At 44.7% G+C, this 21,748-nt stretch overlaps 1 protein-coding gene across 3 annotated transcripts in view; it reads left to right on the plus strand.

Annotated features, from left to right (window-relative positions):
* ubxn4 (UBX domain protein 4) overlaps window positions 1-21,748 on the plus strand; it is a 91,533-nt gene that overhangs the window by 26,096 nt on the left and 43,689 nt on the right. For 2 of the 3 annotated variants that reach the window (XM_049727700.1, XM_049727698.1), the window contains exons 6-9: window positions 13,652-13,748; window positions 13,826-13,871; window positions 16,383-16,504; window positions 18,352-18,454. In XM_049727700.1, coding sequence (XP_049583657.1) covers window positions 13,652-13,748; window positions 13,826-13,871; window positions 16,383-16,504; window positions 18,352-18,454 — 368 coding nt within the window. The remainder of the gene's footprint in view (window positions 1-13,651; window positions 13,749-13,825; window positions 13,872-16,382; window positions 16,505-18,351; window positions 18,455-21,748) is intronic. The other variant, XM_049727699.1, reaches the window with a different exon arrangement.

Here is a 21,748-nt window from a genome sequence, read left to right on the forward strand (position 1 = left end):
AGAACACCATCCCCACCGTCAAGCATGGTGGTGGCAACATCATGCTTTCGGGGTGCTTTTCAGCCAAGGGGACGGGACAACTCCATCGTATTGAGGGGAGGATGGGCGGGGCCATGTATCGTAGAATTCTGGACCAACATCTCCTTCCCTCAGTGAGAAAGCTGAAGATGGGTCGAGGATGGGTGTTTCAGCACGACAACGATCCTAAGCACACCGCCAAAGCAACAAAAGAGTGGCTGAAGAAGAAGCACATCAAGGTTCTGGAGTGGCCTAGCCAGTCTCCAGACCTGAATCCAATTGAAAATCTTTGGAGGGAGCTTAAAATTCGAGTTGCCAGGCGACAACCTCGGAACCTGAATGATTTGGAGGCTGTCTGCAGGGAGGAGTGGGCCAACATCCCTGCCGAAATGTGCACAAAGCTTGTCACCAACTATAAAAACCGTTTGACATCTGTGCTGGCCAATAATGGCTTTTCTACAAAATATTAACATGCTGTTTGTCCAGGGGTTCAAATACTTGTTTTTCCTCATCAGACGGTTATCAATTTTTATAAACTCATATGATGTGATTTTCTGGAATTTTCTTTGGGATTCCGTCTTTCACTGTTAGAATGTACATATGATTAAAATTATAGATCGTTGCATTCTTTGCAAGTGGGCGAACCTGCAAAATCAGCAAGGGGTCAAATACTTATTTCCCCCACTGTATATATGTATATGTGTGTGTATATATATGCATAATTGTACGTATAATTTTAAACTACTGAATAAAAAAAAGGTAATGAGGTCTTCTAGTGCTAAGGTGACTACACCATGGCTTCTCACCACATATATATATATATAACTTTTTTGTTATGTTAATAGTTCTAAAAATCTATTTACAGTATTGTACCGTTATAAAATTTATTTACAATAAGAGTTCTAAAAACGTATTTACAGTATGTATACTTTACTTATATACACACATCATATTTATGTTTATATTATTTATACATTATTTTCTGTATGTCATTTATACTATTAATACAGTATTTACAAGTTTGAAACTATAATGTTCTAATGATAACATATGCATATATACACACACGTATCATATTTATATTTGTACATTATTTTCTGTATGTCATTTCTACTATTAATATAGTACATGTTTGAAACTATCATTTAATGTTCTAATGATAACATATCACATATCCACGTACAGTGGAGCCTCGGTTTTCGAACGTCCCGGTTCTCGAACAAAACGGTATTTGAACAAAAAATTCGAGATGTTTTTGCTTCTGATGTTGGGCGAAATTTGGTTGTCGAACCTCGCGAGATGAGCCGAGAGGACCCGCATGCCAACTGACTCCGTTCGTTATTACGTTCTCGTTGCTCTGAGGATTGCATCAACTCTAATCATGCCTCCAAAGTAAGCAAGTGGAGCAGTAAAGCCATCCTAAAACACAAAGATGCTCTTAAAGCAATGTGACACTGAGTGCCCGGCGCGCTGCGGTTGCGCGTTCGGACCAAAGTAACCTCCCTGCGCACTGAGGTCCACTTAAATTTTGGAAAGTACATTAGGACTTTAAAAATATTTTCTAAATTTTAGCGACCGCTCTGTCACAATAATGCGACCAGCGCGGTGCAGTTCCGCGGTCGGCGGCGCGCTATGGTTGCGCGTTTGGACAAAATTAAGCTCCCTGCGGACTGATGTCCACTTAAATTTTGGAAAGTACATCAGGACTTTAAAAATATTTTCTAAATTTTAACGACGGCTCTGTCACAATAATGCGATCAGCGCGGTGCAGTTGCGCGGTTGGCGATGCGCTACGGTTGCGCATTCGGCGGTGCGCTGCAGTTGCGCAATCGGACAAAAATGCGCAAATGAAAAAATGCTTGAAAAAGGCGGGTTTTTTTTGGTCTTGGAACAGATTATTTGTAATGGGGAAATATGATTCGGAATTCGAACAATTCACTTCTCGAACAGCCTTCTGGAACGGATTGTGTTTGAAAACCGAGGCTCCACTGTATATGGTTTAATATACATTTATTGATATGCAAAAAATGTTTGTTAAAAATGAGAGGGTGACACTACTTCGTGGATTTTCACCTATCGCGGGTGGTTTTGGAACCAATTATCCCTGATAAACGAGGGATTACTGTATACAAATGTACATATATGTATACACTGCTTTACAAATTATTATACAAAACATTTTTCACAGACTTTTCCAAATTACTTATATGTATTAGTCATTATTTCCCAGTCGATAAGATTACAATTTAAATAATTTTGATCAAACCGCTTAATGATAACAGTATATTTTTACCAAATAAAGCAATCAAAATGCAGTAAAAATGCATGTTCCAAATTATTATGCACAACAGAGCTTCCACTTTTTTTTTTTTATAAAGAACAAAGAATTGTCATTTGTGAAATTATAAGCATTTGCAGGTTATTACAAACTGAAAGGTAACTGAAATCAAACACCATTCAAATCAAAACTTAATTACAGTGGTACCTCTACTTACGAACGCCGATACTGGGGCATTCCAAAGCTCTGGAGCCCGAATAGAGAATGCTCTTGACCCGGCGGACTTCCTTTTGGCCTTTCTTCATCATCATCATCATCATCGGTTTAAAGTCCGTTTTCCAGGCGCCGCTGGGTTGGACTGGGTTCTTGATATGGCTTTCTTCCACCGGGAACGGTCCATGGCCATCTTGTGGTTGATGCTGAGTGCCTTCATGTCGGCTGACACGGTCGTCTGCCAGGTCTTTTTAGGTCGGCCACTGGGTCTTGTTCCCTCTACGTTATACGACATAACTTTCTTCACCCAGTCGTTCTCGTCACTTTCACCTTTGGGGTCACTAAAAGAGCAGTGTTTTGCAATTCATCATTACAGACATACACTTAATATGATAAACAATGTTGCTGCCATATGCAACTTTCTGAAAACTGCTAATGGGACACCTGCATCCAACATCGGTGGTAAGATGTACCAACTCTTCTAAGCAGTTTTTAAAAGCATAATTTTTTACAAGCTTGGAAGTCACATTCAGAAAGAGACTCAAGTCAATTCCGGTCTTAGGCTAGGGTACACTAGTCCCCAGCTAATTGCAAGGCACATGTAGACAATCACTCACAATCACACCCACGGACAGCCTACTTTTTTTTTTTTTTTTTTTTTTAATGTGGGAGGAAGCCGAGCTACCCTGAGGAAACCTGCACAGGCACTGGGAGATTTTTTTTTTTTTTTTTTTTTAATGTGGGAGGAAGCCGAGCTACCCTGAGGAAACCTGCACAGGCACTGGGAGACCTTATCCGTAATCCAAACTTCTGAACTGTGAGGCGATGTGCTAACCGGTGTTCCACCGTGCCGGCTATTTACGGCAAGATTATATATTTTTTGTCACTAACGTCACAGAGGGCAGATGAGATGGCAGACGGACAATATAATGAGAGGGTCACAAATACATTTTTTTGTAGCAATTGTTTAGCATACATGTGCATGTTTGTTGTCACAAAAAAAACTAACACTGTAAAACACTGACTTCCAGAGCTCTGGTATGTCCATTAAGCAAACTTTGTGCATGTTTCTCCATTGCCAATATTGTCTTTTTTTTAAATTAAGGGATGGGAATATATGTAGATTTTTGTCTGACTCAATTATTAAAATAATTGTTAGTTACAGCCCTAATTCTCAGAGAAAATATTTAAGAGGAAGTAGTGGTGGTGGTGGACAGAACTGTAATGGCATGTCAGCCCATGAAAGGGTGACAATGGGATGTACAACTTAAATTTTCTTGTGATCCAGGGCAGGTAACCACAGTGACTACGTCTACTGCATCGTGACAATCGTCTTAGAATGTATCAAGAGGATTGATTCCTTCGCTGTCAGTTCCACCAGCAAAGACTCTAGATCAGTCATGTTCAAGGTCCGGCCCACGGGCCAAATGTGGCCAGCGTCTAAATTTAAACTGGCCTGAAGCATTGTGTCATAAAATCAATAATAAGTGGACCACTGGCACTGTCGCGGGGACCTGCGCACCACAGAGCGAGCCACAGAAATGAAACTCGTCCTAACGGGAACGCTCACGTGAGCCAGGGCTCATGATCGTTTGCGAGTGTGTCTCCTCCGTCCCTTCCCAGTTCATGCGCACATAAGTGTCCGTTTGTAAGATACCGTATTTTCATGTTTATTAGGCGCGGATAAAAGTCTTAGATTTTCTTCAAAGGCGGACGTATTAAAGTGCGCCATGAGAACATTAAAGGGAATTGTTGGTGTGGATTTGCAGTCTGCCCCGCCCTGTGTCTGTGTGTGTTGTTGTAAGGCGGACGTAGTGGAGAACGCCATGAGAACGTTAAAGGGGGAAGTATGGGCGGTGGAATTGTGGGCGTGGATTATATATAAAAAAACGGGTACATGCGTTATGCAAAACATCGTTATGACAACAGTGAAAATGGCTAAGAGACACACTTAACAAGCACAGTTCAAACTGAAGGCCATCAGTTGGATTATGTTTATGTCTTCATTTGTGATAGCCATAGTATTCTTTTGTTCAGACAAGTTGCAAGGTCTTACCTTAGTAGCTTTTCCTGACAGTTTCGGCAGTAACTTCCGCCTTCATCAGAGAGTGAAGGGCATCAGCTACGCGGAGGAGCATGGAAAGCAGCAACGCTAGCAGAAGAAATGAAAATTGAACATTTTCAAGGAGGTCTGTCTTGGTACTTAGATTTCATCTGGTCAACTCACACCAACCACCTTCACAGGTAGACACAGAGCAGGATGTACTTCCTGAGGAGACTACGTTCTTTTAACATCTGCAACAAACTCTTGGAGATGTTCTACCAGTCTGTGGTTGCCAGTGTCCTGTTTTACACCGTGGTGTGCTGGGGCAGCAGCACATCCAAGAAGGACACCTCCAGACTGGACAAACTGGTCAGGCGTGCCGGCTCTCTGATTGGCAAGAAGCTGGACTCACTGGAGACGGTGGCAGAGGCAAGGACACTGAAAAAACTGTTGGACATTATAGACAATGTCAGTCACCCTCTGCACACTGTCATCACTAATCAGAGGAGCCGGATCAGTGGGAGACTGCTCCTCCCCAATTGTAGGACAAGCAGACTGAAGAACTCCTTTGTCCCCCAAGCCATCAAGCTATTCAACTCCTCACTGGGGGGGAGGAGGTGACATGGACATGAACAGGGACATGGAGATGCTTGCAATAACTGTACACATTCACACGTCAATATACAATGTGCAATATTATGGCAACTACTGTGTAGTGTTTTTACCTCCCTCAATTTTCTTGCCTAGTTTATCTTTTTGCCTCTTTTACATTTCATTGCTAACTCTTGCACTGTGTGTATTTTTGCATCTTCTGTATATCTTTATCTCTTGTGTTTTTCCTTGTGTATTTTGTATTTTACTGCTACTGGACACAGAATTTCCCTGAAGGAGTAATCCCAAGGGATTAATAAAGTTGAGTCTAAGTCTAAGTCATGAAACAGTGCCATTTTTCTGTCCGGACCAGGACTACGTTGGCGCAGCAACTAACAGCGGATTATAATGAAAAGCTGGCCATCTTTCGCTCCTACTGCAGCAAACGCATCGCCGACAAACACATCCAGCCCAGCCACATTACCAACATGGACGACGTGCCGCTCACTTTCGACATCCCGGTGAATCACATTGTGGAGAAGAAAGGGACCAAGACGATGGCGATACGCACAACGGGATACGAAAAGTCTTCTTTTACTGTTGTGCTTGGCTGCCATGCTAATGGACAGAAACTGCCACCTATGGTGATTTTTAAGAGAAAGACTTTGCCTAAAGAGAGGTTTCCAGCAGGACTCATCATTAAGGCAAATGAAAAGGGCTGGATGGATGAGGAAATGATGACTGAGTGGCTGAGGGAGGTGTATGTAAGGAGACCAGGTGTTTTTTTTTCCACGCATCACCGTCGCTGTTGATCTGTGACTATGCGTGCCCATTTCACAGCCGATGTGAAAAAACAAGTGAAGCAAATGAACGCCGAGCTTGTTGTCATTCCGCCAGGCACGACAAAACAACTCCAACTGCTGGACATCGGTGTGAACCGGCCGCTCAAAATAAAGCTGCGAGCGACGTGGGAGCGATGGATGACCGATAGAGAGCATAGTTTCACTGAGTGGAAGGCAGCGCCGGGCGAGTTACGCCACAATTTGCGAATGGATTGTGGATGCTTGGGCTAACATGTCTGCTGGCACTGTTGTTCGAGCGTTCGTAAAAGCCGGCATCATATCCGAGGAGCCACACGGAACGGAAAGTAACTCTGACAGTGAAGAAAGTGAACATGGCGTGTCTGTTGGAGATTTAGTGCTGCTGTTCAATTCGGAAACAGAGGACGAGGACTTCGATGGGTTTAATTGATGACCATTACCGGTAATGAAAATGTGAATACCAAACTCAGTTTTGCTACCGCTTCATTTTTAAATACGCACACTTGTATGCTTGCGTGCGTGCGTGCGTGCGTGCGTGCGTGCGTGCGTGCGTGGTGGTGGTGGGTGGGTGGTGGTGGTTAGACGGAAGTGTGGGCGTGGATTTGCAGTGCACCCAGTATGTGTGTGAAGACAGGACAAGCTTGGTTAATTATTACAGGTTACATTCCAACATAATCATAGGACCAAACTAATCTATCAACCCTAACAGCTCCCGCTTCATTTTTAAATACGCACGCTTGTGTGTGTGTGTGTGTGTGTGTTGTTGTTGTTGCCATGAGAACGTTAAAGGGGGAAGTGTGGGGGTGTGTGTTAGTGCAAAAAAAAAAAAAAAAAAACACGGATTACTGGTGAGCTGCCTACTTCGTACTACGCATCCACGCCGCCCACTCACAGTGATTGCAAACAACAAAAAGACTGGATTATTATTTTGTGATAAAGAAGTAATTTGTTGAGTTTGAAGTTGAAATAAAAAAGATAAATTGGAGAATGCTTTAATTTGGATTAAAAACCTGACATGATGCATTTATTTATACAACAATAACAATAATAAAACAAACTTAATACATCTAATAAAAAATTCATTCAACTTTCATAAACTTGTTCATTTGTATTTAATTTATTATTATTTTAATCTTTTTTTATTTAAACCTTTCTGGTAGTGCAATTGACAACAGATTCTTATTTGCAATATCAATCAGACAGCAAAGGATGTATTTACATATTTATTTAGTTCATTTACAATGGTAATGGTTCGAGGAATGTCGGTGTGAATGGTCGGCCCCTATACATTTTCATCTAACCAAATTTGGCCCGCTTTGCAAAAACTTTGGACACCCCTTCTCTAGATAATGCTGATGAGCTTTTCTCAAGGAGGTCATATCCAGCTGCAATTACATTTACATGCTGCATGATTTGCCCACCACTTCAGTGGACACTCATGCATTTTATTGCACGGCTCAGCTTTGTTGTTCATCCTTGTCAGAGTCTGAAGACAGCAGGAGGATGCTCTTCTGTTTCCTCTTCCTCTGTGGATTGAGGGGCAGCAGGTCCTTTTTCTGATCCTCGCAGCATCTCTTCAAGATTCAAGAATTTTTATTCGCCATGTTTGGGCGAGCCAAACAAGGAATTTGACTTCGGTACATTACAGCCTCTGTTCAACATTAAGGTGACTAACAACACTCAGGACGTATGAAAAATGACAAATATTCTCAGACATCCCCTGATCTTAAACTCCCAGGAGGGCAAGGAAAAACTCAAAAGCTCCAACTAGGGAAAATGAGAAACCTTGAAGAGACCACAGATGGGAGGATCTCTCTTCCAGGATGACTAGGCTGCAATGGATGCAGAGAGGACACATAGTACAAATAGTGTAGACAATTCAAAAAAGATGTGGGGAGCAGGTTGTTATTGCACAGCAGTGACTGTGAGACTATAAGAGTGGTGTGAGTTCATCAGACCAACAGCCTGGGGGAAGAAGCTGTCTCAGTGTCTCCTGGTTTTGGCGTACAGAGCTCTATAACGCCGTCCGGAGGGGAGTAGTTCAAACAGACTGCAATCTGGGTGAGAGGGGTCTGTAGAGATGTTACTTGCACGTTTCCTGGTCCTGGACAGGTACAAGTCTTGGATAGATGGGAGGTTGATCTCAGTTATCTTTTCTGCAGTCCTGATTGTCCGTTGCAGTCTGTGCTTGTCTTGTTTGGAGGCCGATCCAAACCAGACAGTGATGGAGGTGCAGAGGACAGACTGGATGATGGCAGTGTAGAAGGTCTTCAGCAGCTCCCGCGGCAGGTTGAACTTCTTGAGCTGTCTCAGGAAGTACAGCCTCTGTTGGGCCTTCTTCCGGACAGAGTCTATGTAGCCGGTCCATTTCAGGTCCCGAAAGATTGTGGTTCCCAGGAACCTGAAGGTGTCTGTGGAGGGAATAGTATTACTGCGGATAGTGAGGGCTGAAAGTGGTGAAGGGTCTCGCCTGAAGTCCACTGTTATCTCCACGGTCTTGAGCGGGTTCAGCTCCAGGTGCTTTTGGCTGCACCAGTGGACCAGCCGCTCCACATCCTGTCTGTACGCAGTCTCATCACTGTCCCGGATCAGTCCCATGAGAGTGGTGCCGTCTGCATACTTCAGGAGCTTTACAGGAGAGTCACCTGAGGAGAAATCGTTGGTGTAGAGAGAGAAGAGCAGTGGGGAGTGGACACACCCCTGAGGGGCGCCAGTATTGGTGGTGCAGGTGTCAGATATGATGCTCCCCAGCCTCACACGCTGTCTCCTGTTGGTCAGGAGGCTGGTGATCCACTGACCGGTGGAGGCAGGCACCGCAAGCTGGATGAGCTTCTGTTGGAGGATGTCAGGAGCGATGGTGTTGAACGCCGAGCTAAAGTCCACAAACAGGATCCTGGCGTATGTTCCTGGGGTGTCCAGGTGGTGGAGGATGTAGTGCAGTCCCATGTTGACCGCATCATCCACCGATCTGTTTGCCCGGTAGGCAAACTGGAGCGGGTCAAGCAGGGGGCCGGTGACAGCCTTCAGTTGGCTCAGCACTAACCTCTCGAAAGATTTCATGACCACAGATGTTAGAGCGACAGGTCTGTAGTCATTCAAATCTGTGATGGTGGGCTTCTTGGCCACTGGAACGATGGTGGAGCTCTTGAAGCACGAGGGCACCTCACACAGCTCCAGGGAACGGTTGAAGATCTGTGCAAAGGTGGGTGCCAGCTGTTCAGCACAGATTTTCAAGCAGGAAGGTGACACGCTGTCTGAGCCCTTCCTGATCTTTTGTCTCCGGAACATCTGGCGCACTTCCTCCTCGCGAATCTGGAGTGCAGGCGCGGCGCGGCCTCTGCAAGAGAGAGAGTAGGTGACAACGGTGATGGAGGTGTTGTCAGAGCGGTTGTGGGGTGTGGTGAGTATGTTGATTTTGCTGTTGTGTGGGAGGACCGATCAAACCTGCAGTAGAACTTGTTTACCTGGTTTGCAAGCCTTGGGCTCTCCACAGGATGGGGGGTTCGTTTCTTGAAGCCCATGATGCTCTGCAGACCTTTCCACACTGTTGAAGGATCAGGATTGGCAGAGAGGTGTCTCTCCAGGCTCTCCCCGTAACACCTCCTGGCTTTCCCGACCTCTCGGTTCACTGTGTTTCTGGTCTGCTTGAACAGGTCCTGGTCGCTGCTCCTGTAGGCATCCTCCTTGACTTTGCGCAGCCTCCTGAGGTTCATTGTCAACCAAGGTTTTTCGTTGTTGTATGTGCAGAAGGACTTAGTGCACACACAGATCCTCACAAAAACTGATGTATGATGTCAGTGTCAGTGAGTTCATGCAGGTCTGAAGTTACAGTTCAAAAACTCCCCAATCGGTGCAGTCAAAGCAGGCTTGGAGGTCCTGCCTTGACTCTACTGTCCACCTCACGGTCCTCACCACAGGCTTAGAAGTTTGTAGTTTCTGTCTGTAGGCCGGGATCAGATGAACTAGACAGTGGTTCGAGAGTCCTAAAGCTGCACGAGCCACAGAGTGGTATGCATCCTTAATTACGGCGTAGCAGTGGTCCAGTGTCTGTGCCCCTCTGGTGGCACACGTTATGTGCTGTCTGTATTTGGGGAGTTCGTGTGCGAGGTTCGCCCTGTTAAGATCATCCAGAACAATGATTAGTGAATTTGGTAGAAGTTTCTCCACATCTGTTACCTGGTCAGCCTGCATCTGCGTGGCATCACTCGCACGTGCGTGTGGTGGAATATAAACAGCCACCATGACGATCGAGGAGAACTCCGTTGGTGAATAGAACGGCCGGCAGTATTTGAAAAGTGTTTCTAGGAGAGGGATGCAAGACTCTTTCAACACCGTGACATCAGTACACCAACGTTCATTAATGTAGAAACAGAGACCACCTCCGTTTGAATTCCCGGAGAGCTCCGCACTGCGATTTGCACGCATTAGCCGAAACCCAGCTAACTCCACGGCGTGGTGGAAGGTGCGTCCGTTAAGCCACGTTTCAACAAAACATAGAGCGGCTGATCTGCTGAAGTCACTGTTCCTTGAATTGAGGAGCAGCAGTTCGTCCATCTTGTTCGCCAGGGAGCGGATATTCGCCAGATGAATTGATGGTAGGGCAGAACGGAACCCTCTTTGCCTCAGCTTCACGAGGGCTCCAGCGCGTTTTCCGCGTCGTCTTTGTCGTGCTAGCTTGTATCGCACCGCCGCCCTGGCTAAAATCTCTGTCAAACAGTGGATCAGAGAGAAAATACCAGAAGAAGACTGTCCGATGTTTAACAGCACTTCTCTGGTAAAAGTTATCTGGGATGGACAGCAAAGGACACAGAAAACACACAAAATAAGACAAAGTAACAGAGAGCGACTCACCGTGGCGGCCATCCGCGGCGCCATCAGTTCAGTCCACCTGTTAAAAGTGGGGAAAATTCATTTGTTGCATAGCACTTTCTAACCAAAGCACTCGTCTCACACACATACCCCAACCCTCTCATTCTTGTGTATGCTCTTCAAATCTGCTGAATCGCAGGTTGAGGGCTATAGCCACCTTCAGCCATCTGTTGTTGATGTTGGCGTGTGTGTATGCCCTTTGAGAAGGTAGTGTTAAACTTTATCAAATAGCCTGGATCTTCATCAGATCCATAACCTGGTTGAGATGAGATGAGTGCAGCGAGTACCACAGACCATGTAACTGTCACGGTCGGGTGGAGCATGGAGCAGGACGACCAAGTGCAGCTTGGACCAGGGTTTATTGAAGCAACTCAAAAGGCAAACTGACATGACTTAACACACAATAACTTGACTGACTGGGACGTGAAACAAGAAGACAGCAGGACATGACGGCATCAAGACAGTACGACAACCCCGAACGACAGCAACCAATGATCCGACAGGGAGTGAGGGGCAGACAGGACTTATATACATGACAGGTAACGAGAGGCAGGTGGGAATAATCACACTGATCATGGGCACACAGGAGGGGAGGGGCGAGCACACAGACAGAAACCAAGACAACAGACACATAGTGGAGCAGTTGGGGACGAGACGTGACAGAACCCCCCCCCCACAAGGGACGGCTCCCGACGTCCCAAAAAAAAAAAAACTAGGGGAACCAAACCGCACTCGGGCGGCGACTTGGGGAGCCGAACCGCACACGGGCGGCAACTTGGGGAACCAAACCGCACCGCACTCGGGCGGCGACTTGGGGAACCGAACCGCACTCGGGCGGCGACTTGGGGAACCGAACCGCACCGCACTCGGGCGGCGACTTGGGGAACCAAACCGCACCCCACTCGGGCGGCGACTTGGGGAACCGAACCGCACCGCACTCGGGCGGCGACTTGGGGAACCGAACCGCACTCGGCGGCGACTTGGGGAACCGAACCGCACTCGGGCGGCGACTCGGGGAACCGAACCGCACTCGGGCGGCGACTTGGGGAACAGACCCGCACTCCGGCAGCGACTTGGGGGACAGAACCGCACTCTGGCAACGACTTGGGGGACAGAACCGCACTCGGGCGGCGACTTCGGGGACAAAACCGCCCTCGGGCGGCGACTGCGGGGACAGAACCGGACTCGGGCGGCGACCTCGGGGACAGAACCGCACTCGGGCGGCAACTTCGGGGAACAGAACTGCGCTCGGCCGGCGACTTCGGGGACAGAACCGCGCTCGGGCGGCGACTTGGGGAACAGAACCGCGCTCGGGCGGCGACTTGGGGAACTGAACCGCGCTCGGGCGGCGTCTTGGGGAACTGAACCGCGCTCGGGCGGCGACTTGGGGAACTGAACCGCGCTCGGGCGGCGACTTGGGGACAGAACCGCAATCGGCGGAAACACAAACATGAACCGCACTCGGGCGGCAACCCAAACATAGAATGCATTCGGATGGCGACTCTGGAAGTCCGTACAGTAATTGGCGGCGATTCTGGAAGTCTGTACCTCGATCGGCGGCAACTCTGACAGTCCGCACCGCGATCGGTGGCATTCGGAAGGCGGGGCTGTGCGCGGCGGCAAGAGCCATCACGCGCCGCAGCAGTGGGAGTGGAGCCAGGGACGATCGCGGGTCCGACGCAGCTGGCTTGGATGTCTGCTGACGTTTGCGGGTCCTGCGACGCTGGGGTGGAGCCCGATGGCGGCCGTGAGTCTGATGACGCCGGGAGGCACTCCAACGCTGGCCGTGGGTCCGGCGTCGCGGCACCAGAGTCCGATCGCGGCCGCAAAGCCGCTGGTGCTAGAAGCACTCCGATGACGGCCGCGGGTTCGGAGTCGCGGGAGCAAGTTCGACGGCAGCTGTGGAGCCCACGGCGATGGAACCTGCTCAGACGTGGATCGGGCGTCGCAGTGGAAGCTGGTGGTGGAGGGGGGTCTAAGCGCTGGTCGTTGTAGTGGTCGGATCATTCTGTCACGGTCGGGTGGAGCATGGAGCAGGACGACCAAGTGCAGCTTGGACCAGGGTTTATTGAAGCAACTCAAAAGGCAAACTGACATGACTTAACAAACAATAACTTGACTGACTGATCGGGACGTGAAACAAAAAGACAGCAGGACATGACGGCATCAAGACCGTACAACAACCCCGAACGACAGCAACCAATGATCCGACAGGGAGTGAGGGGCAGACAGGACTTATATACATGACAGGTAACGAGAGGCAGGTGGGAATAATCACACTGATCATGGGCACACAGGAGGGGAGGGGCGAGCACACAGACAGAAACCAAGACAACAGACACATAGTGGAGCAGTTGGGGACGAGACGTGACAGTAACAGCTCTCACCTCAGAGCAGCTCGGTCACATATCTTCAGTGGAACGAAATATGGCAATAATGAACTCTCATCACTATTGACGTGTATGTTTGTGTGTGAGTGAATGAGACAGTAGTGAAGGGATAGGGAGAGAGAGGTGAGTGTAAGAAGGGGTAGAGAATGGGAGGTGAGGTGTGTGAAAGAGCGATACAGAGAGATATGAGAGGGAAGGAGAGGTGAGTGCGTTTGTGTCTGTCGTGTGTGGTCTGCGTGTGTGTGCGCATGTGTATGTGTCCCCTCCCTTTGAAACAAGCGTCATCAAACACGATGGACAGGTAAATGAGAAAGAAAAGTGCGTGACACATCTTTTGTCTGGATTTTTCTTCGTATTTCAACTAATAATTTTAATTCACGTACAGCCTTTTATTCTTATATCTGCCATGTCTTTTCAATCATTGCAGCTGCGTGTTGCCAGTCAGCTGTGACCACTGCAGCGAGTGAATATCCACATCCTACAAATGTATCTTTTATCAGTGAAGCAAATCCAGATATGAAAAGGTAACAGCAAACCTCCAAACTGGCTTTTAATTACCTTTACCTCAAAATTTTAATGATGTTTTTTCTGGATTTAACATGATCCGGGATATCAGGCATCGGAGAAAGACAACGTTGGAGAATGAGGTAAGGAAAAGATCTTAGGGAACACTGATGCACTGGACTCTATGAATGTGTAAAAAAAAAAAAAAAACATCTATATACCGTATTTTCCGGACTATAAGTCGCAGTTTTTTTTTTTTTCATAGTTTGGCCGGGAGTGCGACTTCAACTCAGGAGCGACTTGTATGTGAAATTATTAACACATTATTACTTGATCAATAACACATTGCTTACTAACTAGTATATCACTTCACATGTTATTTTCACACTAAACCGCATGAGTGCGCTCTAGTAGGCCTGTGGAATAATTGGAACTGCAACTGACGATGAGTCTGACGTCAACAACATAGAAGACGAAGCGCCGCATGTTCAGCGGAGTTGTTTATCAGTGACACAGAGGACGAAGATTTCGATGGATTTAATGATTTATGTAGAGCAGGGATCACCAACACGTTGCCCGCGGGCACCAGCTCGCCCGTGAGGACCACATGAATGCCCGCAGGACTGTTCTAAAATTAAGCTCAAATAGCGGCACTTGTCAGTGAGCTGCCTCTATTTATTTTACAGTCAAACCTCGGTTTTTGAACGTCCTGGTTCTCGAACAAATCGAAATTTTAACAAGAAATTCGCGATTTTTTGCTCCTGTTGTCGAACCTCGCGAGATGAGCCGGGAGGACCCGAGAAAACCCGACCGCGCGGCCCAGATGCTGATTGACTCCGTTGTTATTGTATTTTTGTTACTTTGAGGATTGTGTTTAACCCCTAATCATGCCTCCAAAGAAAGCAAGTGGGAGCAGTAAAGCCATCCCAAAACACAGACACGCTCTTAAAGCAATGCGACAGTGAGCGCCCGGCACCCTGCTGTTGCGTGATTGGACCAAATTAAGCTCCATGCGCAGTGAGGTCCACTTAAATTTTGGAAAGTACATCAGGACTTTAAAAATATTTTCTAAATTGTAGCGACGGCTCTGTCACAATAATGCGACCAGTGCGGTGCGGTTGCACGGTCGGCGACGCGCTACTGTTGCGCGTTTGGCAGTGCGCTGCAGTTGCGCGATCAGACAAATATGCGCAAATGAAAAAATGCTTAAAAAAGGCGGGGGTTTTTTTTTCTCTTGAAACGGATTAAAAATGTTTCCATTCGTTGTAATGGGAAAAATAGATTCGGAAATCGACCGATTCGCTTCTCGAACCGCCTTCTGGAAGGGATTGTGGTCAAAAACCAAGGTTTGACTGTATTTTTGCTATTATTGTTAAAATCACACGTGAACTGGAAATGACAATAATAACACAGTGAAAGCCAAATTGAGCAAATTGGCTATTTCAGAAGTTTGTGTCAAACTGGTAGCCCTTTGCCTTAATCAGTACCCCGGAAGTAGCTCTCAGTTTAAGAAAGGTTGGTGACCCCTGATATAGAGTGACACGGATGGTTCTATAAACTTATGTTATAGTTATTTAAATAACTCTTAATATGTCACGTCAGGCATGTTCTCAGTTCCTCGTTTGTGTTTATCTAACGTTAGCGTACCGTACCGTTCAGCCTGTTGTTGCATATTCATGTCCTTTCCTGGTGTCTGATTTTGTCAAATTTCCCCCAAAAAGGCGACTCATACTCCAGTGCGACTTATGCAAGTTTGGGCACCCCTGATTATTTTCAAGATTTTTCTTTATAAATCATTGGTTGTTCGGATCAGCAATTTCAGTTAAATATATCGTATAGCAGACAAACAGTGAAATTTGAGAAGTGAAATGAAGTTAATAGGATTTGCAGAAAATGTGCCATCATTACTTAAACAAAAGTGGGCAGGTGCATAAATTTGGGCACCCCAACAGAAAAATGACATCAATATTTAGTAGAGCCTCCTTATGCAGAAATAACAGCCTCTGAACACTTCTTATAGCTTCCAGTGAGAGTCTGGATTCTGGTTGAAGGTATTTTTGACCATTCCTCTTGTGAATTGACGACAATACTTTCGTTGCGTTGTTGGAGGATGCAACGCATACAGAAAGCATTCATTACGCAGTTGGTGTGACATAAGAATTACTTGGAAGAGTGTGTAGGCCTTCATGATTTTAAAACACGAAGTTTGTGAATCTTTGCGAAACATTGTTCCCCAAGAAAACCGTGCTATGTTTAAGTGTCTAAAGATGCACGAAAACACATGCAACACACATCAGACTCAACGTTTTTAAGTTCACAGAGTGATAAAAAGAGGGAAAAAAATCTCAGTGGCACCCCCTAAAAATGTTTAACAGCAGCGTGTGTTTTTGTGTTTCTATGAAATTTTGGTTGTATATGTATAGTCTCCTAAAGCCGTGTGCTAAACCTAACAAGAAGACGACCATTTTGAGTTCATTTTAAAATTGAGTGTAGCTTCGACTTTAAAATCCCCTCTCTCATACCCACATCATCCAATCTTAAAAAGTCTAAGCCTGAAGACATCTATGAACTTATTATTCATTGCAGTGAATTACATTTGTGACATTAATAATGTAATATGTTCATTCTTTTTTTGTTATATCTCTGTTTTGCAGGACTGTGTGGATAGAGCAGCCCTTCATTCCAAAACCCTGGAGCACAAGGCTCAGCAAATAACCCTACAGGCCAAACAGACAGAGCTTGAAGCTGTAAAGGGTACTTTTGTGAAGCCAAGGAGGTAAATCTGACATTATTGTCTCAAAACATCACATTTAGAGTGTGATGACACTTAAGGACCACAGCTATTTTTTAGGATTAGTGTTATTCCAGCACTACAAAACGCACCTGATCAAAAGCCGCAACAGCTAAATTTAGAAGACAAAAAGGAAAACGTCTAATTTTTCTTTCATTCAATGCCAAAACAATGTACAAATAAACATGTACAGGTGCATAGTAATTTTATTCAATGCCAAAACTCTGTACAAATGTACAAAGAAACATGTACATCTGCATAGTGATTCACTGTCCACTAGCATTGTGAATATAAGCACTGTACAGCCGGGAAATTTGAAAGTTCATGCCATGAACATTAATTATCGTAATTTCTGGACTATAAACCTAGAACTTTTGCACAAGCTTTGAACCCTGTGGCTTATAGTCTGGTGGGGCTTATCTATCGATTTTTCATGATTTTTATGGTATTGTAAAAGATTTGTTATGGTAATACAGGTAATAGAAATTAGGTCATTTCAGGCGCGGCTTATTGTCCGGAAATTATGGTACATGTTTTATGTACATCAAGACAGTGGACTACATCTGCTCATGCATCAGCATACACTAGGGGCATGTTTTTGTGACGTGCGACCCAGTCGCTCACACCTCGGTTCCAGTGTTGCGCGATTCTGTAAAAAACATCATTGTCTACCATTCTGTAAGGGCAAAGGTCCTTGCAAATAAATTTGGCAAAGGAGGTTGTGATACAGTCAAACCTCGGTTTTCGAACGTCCCGGTTCTCGAACAAATCGGAATTCGAACGAAAAATTTTAGATTTTTTTTTTTGCTTCGGTTGTGGAACAAAAATTCGGAGGTCGAACCTCGCGAGATGAGCAGAGAGGACCCGAGAAAACCCGACCGTGCGGCCCGGATGCCGACTGACTCCGTTCGTTGTTATTGTATTTTCGTTACTTTGAGGATTGTATTAACCCCTAATCATGCCTCCAAAGAAAGCAAGTGGGAGCAGTAAAGCCATCCTAAAACACATAGACGCTCTTAAAGCAATGCGACAGTAAGCGCCCGGCTCGCTGCGGTTGTGTGATCGGACCAAATTAAGCTCCCTGCGCACTGAGGTCCACTTAAATTTTTGAAAGTACATCAGGACTTTAAAAATACTTTTCAGCGACAGCTCTGTCACAATAATGCGACCAGCGCGGTGCAGTTGCGCGGTCAGCGGCGCGCTGCAATTGCGCGATTGGACAAAAATGCGCAAATGAAAAAAATGCTCATAAAAGGCGGGTTTTTTTTTTGTCTTGGAACGGATTGAAATTTTTTCCATTATTTGTAATGAGAAAAATAGATTTGGAATCCGAACGATTCGCTTTTCGAACCGTCTTCTGGAACGGATTGTGGTCGAAAACCAAGGTTTGACTGTACTCTGTACCCTCCGCGACCCAAGAGGGAACATCTCAACAGTAGTGAGTCAACTGACTTGATTTGCCTTTATTATCACCTGTGTGTAGCTCACCGTTATTGCGAACAAAGGGATTTTGTAGATAGTCTTTGTAGGGTTGCTTTGTAAAACAATTCTTGCAGATTAAGACTGTATTCAGACTTGACTGTTTGGTCCACTTTAAAAGGACCAGGGTTCGATTCGAACGCTGGTCCGGACCTTTAATGCAGGTGTGAATACATGCAAACGAATCCTGGTGCGGATTAAAGAAACGGACCGAGACCTACTTTTTCAAGTGGTCTCGGTTCGCTTCCAAACGAACTCTGGTGCGATTCGCTTCAGGTGTGAATGCAAACAGCGTAGATCTGAAATGTATGTACTTTTCTTCAATAATTAATTTTACGTTTGTGCATCATTAGTACCACCACAAGGCTTCAGTTTCGCCTCCCAGATGGGTCATCCTTCACCAACCAGTTTTCCTCACAGAACAAACTTCAGGAAGTTAATCAGTTTGTGATACAGGTCAGTAAAATGAGTAAACCTGTTATTGCATAGGTTCTGGTCCTCAGTCATAGTTTTGACGACACAATAACTTGGTTAGCTCCATCTTTTTGGTATCTTGCTTTTTTTAGTTGATCCTTTGGGACCTAAATTGATTAAAAATGCTCTGCTGTAATATATTTTGTGTGAAGGCGAAGTCTGTTATTCTAAACCACAGGTGTCAAACTCCAGTCCTTGGGGGCCGCATTCCTACATGTTTTCCAAGTTTCCCTCGTTAAACACCCCTGATTCAATTATCAGGCTCCTGCAGAACGTGAGGATGAACTGATCATTTGAACCAGATGTGTTTAACGAGGGAAACTTGGAAAACATGTAGGAATGCGGCCCCGAGGACTGGAGTTCAACACCCATTTTCTACACCATTAACTTTGTATTTTTAGTATTATATTTTAGTGTTTAGTATTATACCGTATTTTCCGCACCATAAGGCGCACCTAGAAGCCTTTAATTTTCTCCCAAAAAACTAAGGTGCGCCTTTTAATAAGGTGTGCCTTTTGTGTGGAACAAATTCCAAAATCTGTACAGTTGTTTTGCGTGGCTTCCGTGTTATATGAAGACCCGATAAACCAATCAGAGTACATTACGTTTTACATAAATCGGGGCAAAGAAACAATCAGAGGACTGTACTAGCACGTAGAGTACGTATCTCCGCCGCCATTGATAAATAAATACTATCAGTTGTGCAAATCTGTGAAGTTGTTTTGAGAGGCTTTGAGTAACATGTAGACCCGAAGAACCAATCAAAGGACGGTAAACCAATCAGAGGACTGTACGTAACACGTTGAGTACGTACCTCCGCCACCATTGTACATTATTAGTAGTAGTACCGTAATTTCCGGACTATAAGTCGCGGTTTTTTTTCATAGTTTGGGTGGGGGGGCGACTTATACTCAGGAGCAACTTATATGTTTTTTTTTTCACAAATTTTTACTTGATCATTAAGACATCACTTACAAGTATAGTTGACCACTTCCCATGTTATTTTTAGTATAGTTGATCACTTCACATGCTTTTATTTCTTTATCTTGAACATATTCAAAACATAAAAAATAGAGAAAACATCAAATAAAGCAATTAACACTTTAAAGCACCATATCCAAGTCCACTGTCTGCTGTATGTACACTTGCTCCATTTTTGCTCCTCTTATATTTATTATTATTTATTATTTGTTTATTTATCATTTATTCAATACTTTTATTTATTCATTGTTAGTGCCTTCTTGTTTTTTTTTGTGTTGCTTGTATGCATATGTGTACTATCTCACCGAGGGATAGTGGAAATGTAATTTCAATCTCTTTGTGTGTCTTAGTATATAAAAAAATATATCGACGATAAAGCAGACTTTGACTTTGATAAAACAACCCAAAAAAATTATATTTTCAGACGAAACTGGATGAGGGCGCTCTAAATTTTACCGTTGGCCGTTACTCATCAACTGGGTGGGCTTAAGAAAAATGGCACCAAAAAGAAACTCATATTTTGCAGGTTACAAACTTCAAGTTGTAAAATATGCAGCTGAAAACAGTAATCGAGCAGCAGAAAGAAAGTTTGGAGAACCGTGATGTACCAATGGATTACTATTTCAAGTGACGTCAGTAGCGCGGCGCGCCGGTTGTTTACATACAAACGTGCCCACACAAGGACTACCGGCATCATTAGCGGTGATCATTTCTAAGTGACACGGAGGACAAAGAGTTTGAAGAAATTAAGGATTTGGAGTGACATAGAAGGTTTGAAAAACTATTATGGCTTTTACGCACGCCCGGTCTCTACCGAGTCGGCCGAGTGGCTGTCCGCGAACGGTGCGCGGGGCTCGGACATGGCCATTACGCACGCCCGGTCTGTCTGGAAGTCCACGCCGCCACACGCTTGGAAGTTTGTTTTGTTTAATAAAGAGCCGTTTACCAAACCTACGTCTATCCTTGTACTTTGTTAACGCTACAATATAGTTGTATAGTAGATCTGTGGAATAAAGACGAGGCTGACGTCAGGGCGCACGCGCGGCGATGTTGACAAAGGACGAGGAATTTGATCGATGGATTTAATGGAATTAAAGTGCACGGATGGTTTGATAATATTATTGGCTTGTATTATAGTTATTTAAAATATAGTTTATCTATCGTTATATGAGCCTGTGGAATATTTTGAAGCGCAAGCGCCCTCAGCCGTGCGCACCCATTGTTGACAAAGAACGATCGATGGATTTAATGAATTGGAGTGACACCGATGGTTTTATAAACATGTTATTCATGTAATAGTTGTCCTTAATCACTCTATATGTTACGTCAGGCCCGTTCTCAGCTCTTTGTTTGAGTTTGTCACGTTAGCATACCTATCGTTTAGCCTGTTGTTGCTATTTAATGAATTGGAGTGACACTGATGGTTTTATAAACATGTTATTCATGTAATAGTTGTCCTTAATCACTCTATATGTTACGTCAGGCCCGTTCTCAGCTCTTTGTTTGTGTTTGTCACGTTAGCATACCTATCGTTTAGCCTGTTGTTGCTATCGTTTAGCCTGTTGTTGCTCGTTCATGACTGTTTTTGGTGTGGGATTTTGTCGAATAAATTGCCCCCAAAATGCGACTTATACTCCGGAGCGACTTATATATGTTTTTTTTCACTTTTTGGGGCATTTTATGGCTGGTGCGACTTATACTCCGGAGCGACTTATAGTCCGGAAAATACGGTACTAGTAGTGTGAAGGCTTATGGTTTTTTACACCATTCACTTGATTAGTGTGAATGCAAAGGCGAATGTCCTACACCAGTGCTTCTCAATCATTTTCTGTGATGCCCCCCCTCGGGAGAAGACAACATTTCGCGCCGCCCCATGTTATTAACATTAAAGAAAACAAAAAATAAATAAAAAAAGATCAACCTACAATAAAGAATAACTTTATTAATTACATTGTTTCTTAGTCTGTAACAGAATAGATTCAAAGTGCATCACTTTTCCTGAAATTAAAAAAATAATTATTCAAACTATAAACATTCTTGACCAACTGCCATTTTATGCTGAAAAAATACAATAAAATAATAATAAACATACATATTATATTAAATAACAGCAATAAATAATATTCAATTCAAAGTAATCAGCAACATTAACTCAGGAGCACAATATATAAAACATTTTAACCTATAAAACAAAAATGAATAAAACAATTTGTGCTGTTTGTTTAATCAAAATGAGGCAACATGACGGAGGCCATATCCACGGCTGCAGGTAGTATCAGCTCTTCTGCAATGGTG

This window comes from Syngnathus scovelli, chromosome 8 (assembly GCF_024217435.2).
Source record: "Syngnathus scovelli strain Florida chromosome 8, RoL_Ssco_1.2, whole genome shotgun sequence".
Taxonomy (NCBI): domain Eukaryota; kingdom Metazoa; phylum Chordata; class Actinopteri; order Syngnathiformes; family Syngnathidae; genus Syngnathus; species Syngnathus scovelli.